The sequence below is a fragment of the Penaeus japonicus genome, unplaced genomic scaffold, assembly GCF_977035675.1.
Source record: "Penaeus japonicus unplaced genomic scaffold, GWHDUDI00000001_assembly GWHDUDI00000024, whole genome shotgun sequence".
NCBI classification, from domain to species: Eukaryota; Metazoa; Arthropoda; class Malacostraca; order Decapoda; family Penaeidae; genus Penaeus; species Penaeus japonicus.
This window is the reverse complement of record NW_028234426.1, coordinates 23512444-23519943: the sequence shown is the minus strand read 5'-3', so window position 1 is coordinate 23519943 and position 7500 is coordinate 23512444. Positions and strand designations below refer to the sequence as shown.

General features: G+C 51.1%; 1 protein-coding gene across 12 annotated transcripts in view; it reads left to right on the top strand.

The window, feature by feature from the left end:
- Fas2 (neural cell adhesion molecule fasciclin 2) overlaps positions 1-7500 on the top strand; it is a 144916-nt gene that overhangs the window by 90284 nt on the left and 47132 nt on the right. For all 12 annotated transcript variants that reach the window (XM_086550828.1, XM_086550826.1, XM_086550824.1 and 9 more), the window contains one exon: positions 5089-5166. In XM_086550828.1, the coding sequence (XP_086406954.1) occupies positions 5121-5166 (46 nt within the window). In that variant the 5' untranslated portion in view covers positions 5089-5120. The remainder of the gene's footprint in view (positions 1-5088; positions 5167-7500) is intronic.

The following is a 7500-nucleotide window of genomic DNA, read 5'->3' as shown; positions in this document are numbered from 1 at the left end:
AGTGAGTGAGTGAGTGAGTGAGTGAGTGAGTGAGTGAGTGACAGACAGACAGAGACAGACAGACAGAGGAAGACTGACTTGCTCTCCCAGTGCATTGTCGTGTTTGGGTATTTTCCGAATACGTCCAAGTACCTCTGATCATCCCGTGTCACAGTGAAATCAGATTTTCGCCCGTGCAAGCAAGCAAGCAAGCAATCGCCGTCTCATCTCAGGGCTTTGTCCTCCACTTCTCCTGAGGGAGAGCTAGTTCATGCGCAGGCAGCGGTGTGCGTGCTCGTAGAGGTTCGTAATTCATCCGGTTCCAAGGAGCGTAGCGCGCCCACACCCCCTTCCCCTCACCCCCTCCCCGCCCCCGCTCCCGCTCCCGCCCACGCCCCCGCGGCCTTTCTTTATCGCCCGCCCGCTGCACTGTCCGGATTTAGTGAGAGTTTATGCGGCGTGAATCTGGGGAAGAAGCGGGGCCGCGCATGGGCTGCCAGACGCGCCCGCAAACACGCGGGAAGCCACACAATGGAAACACTACACCATAAACTACTCCGCCTCGCCCGCTCTACAGCTCCCCCCACCCCCACTCCCACCCCATCCCCCACACCCTCTCTCTTCCCCAACATCCATCCATCCTCCTCTCCTCCCACCCTCCCCTATCCCATGGTCTCGCACATCCCTATCCCCCTCTCCTCTCCCCTCCCCTCCCCCTTATCCCCTCTGCCTCAATTGCGCGCCTAAGCCGCCCACATCCTCCTACCTGTTCTTGCCCGCCCATCCTCTCGCTCCGCCGCCCGCCCGCCCGCTCGCCCGCGCGCTTAGGCACTCGTGATCTCTTTTGATGCCGCCTTCTTGTTTTGACGTCTCTGTAAACGGGCCTTATCAGCACTAAAGCCCTTTGCATGAGGCTTTTGTCTAGCGTCGTTGTGTTCCCTTATCTCAGAGGTGCTTAACCCCCCCCCCTCTCCACTCCCTCCACTCCCCACCTCTGTCCCCTTCTCTTCTTCTTTTTCTTCTCCTTCTTCTTCTTCCTCCTTTCTCTCCTTTCTCTTTTCTTACTTTTCTATTTCGCCCCTCTTTCCCTACCTCTTTCCTTACTTCTGCCCCTCCTTCCCTCCTTATCTGCCCCCCCCTTCCTTCCTTTTCTCCTTACCCTTCTTCCCTCCCTCCCTCCCTCCCCCTCTCTCTCTCTCTCTCTCTCTCTCTCTCTCCTACTTCCAGGTTGCGACGTTTGGCCAGCATCCTCTCTCCCTGCTGACCCATTCTTGCGAACTTCCCTCGTACCATTTATCCAACCCGTGATATCCTGTCCCTGTTCCCTGTTCCCTCTCCCCTCTCTTCTCTCCATCCATCTCGCACTCTTTTCCTCTTTCTCTATATCTTTAATTCTTATTCTGTCTCTCTGCCTGGCTCTCTTCTCTCTCTCTCTCTCTCTCTCTCTCTCTCTCTCTCTCTCTCTCTCTCTCTCTCTCTCTCTCTCTCTCTCTCTCTCTCTCTCTCTCTCTCTCTCTCTCTCTCTCTCTCTCTCCCTTTTCACCCTCTCTCTCTCCTTTTCTCCCCCCTCTCTCCTTTTCTCCCCCCCTCTCTCCTTTTCTCCCTCTCTCTCCCCTTCTCCTTATCTCCTTACCTCTGTCCCTCCCTCCCTTTCCCACCGAAATTCGCCCTTTTTCCGCGTGAATGCCGTTTGCTGCGTTTACACCATTTCATACAGAGTCATCAGTGATATCAGCGGCTCTGGCCATTTTCCTCTTCCGTTCGTGCGTGCGTGCGTGTGTGTGTTTTTGTTTTCTTGCTTGAATCTGTGGGGTTTTGGTTGCTTGCCTGTGGGGTTGCGTGCTCTAGCCCAGTTTGCCTGCGATCTTGACACGATATGCATCTCTACCTGATCCTTTGCTTCCTGTCATTGTTTCTCTCTCTCTCTTTCTCTCTCTCTCTCTCTCTCTCCCTCTCCCTCTCCCTCTCCCTCTCCCTCTCCCTCTCTCCCTCTCCCTCTCCCTCTCCCTCTCCCTCTCCCTCTCCCTCTCCCTCTCCCTCTCTCTCCCTCTCTCCCTCTCCATCTCTCCCTCTCCCTCTCCCTCTCTCTCCCTCTCTCTCCCTCGTCCGTCCCATTCTCCGCTCGCATCGTGTAGAATAATTCCAATAATTGTTTTACGCACGCCCGCTCCTGAAAGGATGATTATCGGGCTTGATTTTTGAAGCATCGATTATCCGCAGTTGTGTGGGAGGGGTAGAGTTGGGTGGGAGGGATGGGGGTACTTGTGGCATCGGGGTGGGGGGGGGAGTGTGTGGGGGAGGGGGAGGCTACTACTCGCGGCACGGAGCAGGCCTTGTAATACTGTGAGAGACTGCGTCCGGTTCTCTCTCTTGGCCAGGCAGGGGTTGGATTGGGGAAATGGGTGAGGAAGGAAGGGGGAAAAGTGGAAAGAGTGGTGGGGGAGGAGGAAAGGGAGGGGGGAAGGAGGAAAGGGAGGGGGGAAGGAGGAAAGGGAGGGGGGAAGGAGGAAAGGGAGGGGGAAAGGAGGAAAGGGAGGGGGAAGGAGGAAAGGGAGGGGGAAAGGGTGGGGGAAAGGAGGAAAGGGAGGGGGAAATTAGGAAAGGGTGGGGAGGGAGAGGGAGAGAGAGAGAGAGAGAGAGAGGGAGAGAGAGGGAGAGGGAGAGGGAGGGGGAGAGGGAGAGGGAGAGGGAGAGGGAGAGAGAGAGAGAGAGAGAGAGAGAGAGAGAGAGAGAGAGAACGTAACTAGTAATCAGATCAAACGGGCGAGAATTTGATTGTTATCGACCGGCTTCCAGATTGGATCTGATTGCAAGAGGCTTAAGGTTTAAAGTGTCCTTCCTTCGTTGGGGGGTGAGGGCAAGGGAGAGGTAACGGACAAGTAAACCCCCCTTTCCCCTCCCGCCTACCCCTATCCTCCTTCCCCCCTTCCCCTTCCCCTCTTCCCCCTCCCCCTCCCTCTCCCCCTCCCCCTCCCTCTTCCCCTCTCCCCCTCCCCCTCCCTCTTCCCCTCTCCCCCTCCCCCTCCCTCTTCCCCCATCCCTTCTCCCCTCTCCTCCTTCCCCTTCCCCCCTTCCCCCCTTCCCCCCTTCCCCCCTTCCTCACCCCTGCTGTCACCGCGACCTTGGACGTTTCATCTTTTGAGACTTTTTATCGTCCGGGTTCCAGATACCGGAACGTTTTTCTTTCTTTCTTTCTTTCTCTTTTTTTTCTTCTTTCTTTCTCTTTTTTTTCTTAAGTGTTTTCCTATTTCCTATTTTTTGGGTCAAGCGTTTGTCATGTAACTGTAAGAAGGAAAGAAAAAAAAGAGGAGGAAAATGCCCTCAACATTAGATTCTTTATTTACTTTGAACGGAATAACTATTTGGCTTTCTTACCCACTCCCCCTCTTCCTTTTCTTATTCTTCCTCTTTCCAACTCTTCCTCTTCTTCCTCCTCCTCCTCTTCCTTCTCCTCCTCCTTCTCCTACTCCTCCTCCTTCCTCCTTCCTCCTTCCTCCTTCCTCCTCTTCCTCCTCCTCCTCCTCCTCCTCCTTCCTCCTTCCTCCTTCCTCCTTCCTCCTCCTCTTCCTAACTTCATCATCCACTCTGTAATCACGTTAAGTGGCGTCCCGGCGGTACCTTGCGTGCCTCTGCCTCTCTCTCTCTCTCTCTCTCTCCTCCTCTCCTCCTCCTCCTCTCTCTCTCTCTCTCTCTCTCTCTCTCTCTCTCTCTCTCTCTCTCTCTCTCTCTCTCTCTCTCTCTCTCTCTCTTTCTCTTTCTCTTTCTCTCCCTATCCTTATCCCTATCCCTATCCCTATCCCTTCTTCCCTCCCTCTCCCCCCTCTCCCCCCTCTCTCTCTCTGTTATATTGGGCACCTGTGTTATCCTCTGTGTTGAGCGCTCCCGATCGATCATCTAAAAACGAGAAAATTGGAGAATAATAATACGGCGCGGTTAATTGACGAACGAAGGAGGAGGAAGAGGAGGAGGAGGAGGAGGAGGAGGAGGAGGAGGAGGAGGAGGAGGAGGAGGAGGAGGAGGAGGAGTAGGAGTAGGAGTAGGAGTAGGAGTGATGGAGTAAGCGGGAAATGTTTCTATCGAGGGAACCAACCCCCTTCGCTCCCTCGCTCTTTTTCCTGTGGTGCTATTTTTTTCATCTAATCTCAATTTAAATTCTTGTTTTTTTCATGTTTCGTTTTCTTCTCTCTTTGTGTGGTTATGTAATTTTCGTTTTTGTTTCCTTTTGCCCCATGACCCCTCTCGTCTTGTTTTCTAATATTTCCTAGTTTTATTTTTTTGTATTTTCTCTCACTGATTTCTTTCCTCTCCCTCCCCTTCCTTTCTTACTCTGACTTCGCCTCCCCTTTCCTCCCCTCCTCCTCTCCCCTCCCCTCCCCTCCCCCTTGTGGATCGGCTTGACTCTTCCTGGAACACGGCGAAGGGAAAACGACATAAAAACAGGAATGATAAGACATCTGATCTCTTTTTCGTCTCTCTCTCTCTCTCTCTCATTTCTCTCCCTCCCTCCCTCCCTCCCTCCCTCCCTCCCTCCTTTCGCCTTCTCCCTCTCCATCCTCTGTCCCTCTCCCATTCCCTGCTTTCTCTCTGTCTCTCCCTCCCTCCCTCCCTCCCTCTCCCTTCTCTCGAGCTGAGCTGGAAAGATAGCGAGGGACTGGACTCGGGTTACGATAAAGGTGTTTTGCAAAATTATTTTCCTTTGGATGTTATTAGAGACAAAAATGGCCTTTGTCCCGTTTTGATGGTGTTGTAAAATTTGCATGATCTTAGATTGGCATTTGATGAGTTTCTTTGTTTTGTTGATAGTGGCTGGTTAATGTGTGTGTTTTCTTATTTTGAGGTTGTGTTTAGCAAGATATTAACGTTTTCGTTAACATGACTTTTTATGAGAGATTAATTGATGTTTTTTTTTGAGATTTATAAATGTTTTATCGTGATTTTTTATAGAGATTTATTAATGTTTTATTGGGAATTTTTTATAGAGATTTATTATTGTTTTATTGGGATTTTTATAGAGATTTATTAATGGTTTATGTTTTTTTATAGTCTTATTAATGTTTCATCATGATTTTTTATAGAGATTTATTAATGTTTTTCTTCTGTTTTCCACAGGTAGTTAAACAACCGGACCGGAGCGCATCACCATGACGGGACTACGCGTCACCCTACTCGCTCTGGCGTTATTACATGGTAAGTGCGAGGTTTTATTACTTTTGTTATTTTTTTATCTTTTGTTTTCTCTTCTCTCATTTTTTCTTTCTTTTCTCTCTTCTTTCTCTTACTTTTTTATTCTTCTTCCTCTACTTTTCTCACTCTCTCTCTTTCCTCCGTCTTTCTTTTTCCTCCCTCCTCCCTCTCTCTCTTTCCCTCTCCTCTCTCCCCCCTCTCTCTTTCCCTTTCCTCTCTCACTCTCTCTCTTTCCCTTTCCTCCCTCTCTCACTTTCCCTCTCCCCCCCTCTCTCTTTCTCTTTCCTCCCTCTCTCCCTTTCCCTCTCCCCTCCCCCTCCTCTCTCTCTTTCCCTTTCCTCTCCCTCTCTCTCTTTCCCTCTCCCCTCCCCCCCTCTCTTTCCCTTTCCTCTCCCTCTCTCTCTTTCCCGACGCGCACGCCCGTACGAGCGAGGGCTGGTTAATCATCCGCTCACGTGCGCCCGAAACTTGCCTTGATTACCGAGCCAAAACTTCTTATCGAAACCGCGGAACTTCTCCTTGGGCCGATGGGGGAGAAGGGAGAGAGAGAGAGGGAGAGGGAGAGGGAGAGGGAAAGGGAGAGGAAGAGGGAGAGGGAGAGGGAGAGAGAGAGAGAGAGAGAGAGAGAGAGAGAGAGAGAGAGAGAGAGGAAAAAAAGAATGTTTGAAGATGGGGGAAATATATTTTATGTATACACATATGATGGATAGATGGAGGAGTTTTAGAGTTTTATCTTTGGGTTTGGTAGTGGTGTTAGTGATTGTGGTAGTGGTGGTGATGGTGATTTTTTTTTCTCCAGTACTTCTAAATGAGTGGGATTTAACTCATTCGCTCACTCACTCACTCACTCATCACTCACACACACACACACACACACACACACACACACACACACACACACACACACACACACACACACACACACACACACACACACACACACACACAAACAAACACTCTCGCTGAAATATCAAGAACATTGCTAAGAAAAAAAGAAAGAAAAAAATAAAAAAAGTAGTTAAATCCAAAGTCCCTAAATCAGGGTCCCCCCCCCCCCCCACCACCACCACTCTGTTAGGACTCCTTTGTCGCGAGGTTCCGCTTTCCATGTCCGTTTCGCCTTCCTGTCGCGGGTCGTCGGCTGCGCACCGGCTGTGTCGCCCGGGAGTCGGGGACCTGGAGGAGGAGGAGGAGGAGGAGGAGGGGGGAGGAGTCTTCGGTTGTTTTTGTTTTTTTGTTTTTGTTTTTGTTTTTGTTGTTTTCTTTCTTTCTTTCTCCCCTTTCTTTTTATTATATCTTCATTTCTTTTCTTTCTTATTTTCTTTCACACTCTCATCCTACCCTTCCCATCCCTGTTTTATTTTATTTATTCTTTTTTTTTTTTTTTTTTTTGGGGGGGGGGTAGAATGAATTAATGAATGATTGGAATGAAGTGAGGCGACTAATTATTGGTATTTCTTTTCTTTCTTCCTTTTTGTTTCCATTTTTTAATTCAGTTTACCCTCCGTTTGGGTATGCAGGCACGTGGGGGCGTGAGCGTGGGATTACAGACGGCGTGGGTGGGTGTGTGGGTGGACAGGACCCCCCTTCACCCCCCCGCTGTCCCCCTCCCCGGTAATCCCTCAGCTTTAGGTCGTGGGCGGCGTAGGTTTGACGGTTGACCGAGAGTGGGATCAATACCCACGATGTGTGCTTGGCCGCCCGCCCGCCCGCCCGCCCACGAAGGCCCTCCCTCCCTCCTACCCCCGGCTTAACGACCATCCCCCGCACCGTCCACCCCTGCACGCCCACGCATGCCCATCTACGCCCATCGCCACGTACGCCCGCTTATGTCCATCCGCAAATGCGCTCGTACGTTCACTCCGCCCACTCCGTTCACGCCTACACGTTCAGTTTAACCCGCCCCTACGCCTGCACGTTCACACGCCCACATGCCCACTTACGTCCACCCGCCCACACGCCCACTCTCCTGTGAATCCATCTTGTAAGAGACGTAGGATTGGTGGTGGTGATTGTGATGAACGGAAAGGGTGAGGATAATGGGCGAATGGGCGGTGATGGTGAGCGGGATGGTGATGATGGGTTGAGGTGATGAGGGACGTCGGTATGTATAGTGATGAGGGAGAGTCAGAGAGAGAAACACGAAAGAAAAAGGAGAAAGAACGAAAGAAAGAACGAAAGAAAGAACCCAAGAAAGAAACGGAGAGCGGGAGAAAAAAAGAGAAAAGAAAGAAAGAAAGAAAGAAAGAAACGGAACAGCTCGCGGACACGTGGTGGTTATGGCTCTCGGGTGGTTGTGTTTGACGTGCCGTGCCAGGGTACGTGGGTGGGCGTTAA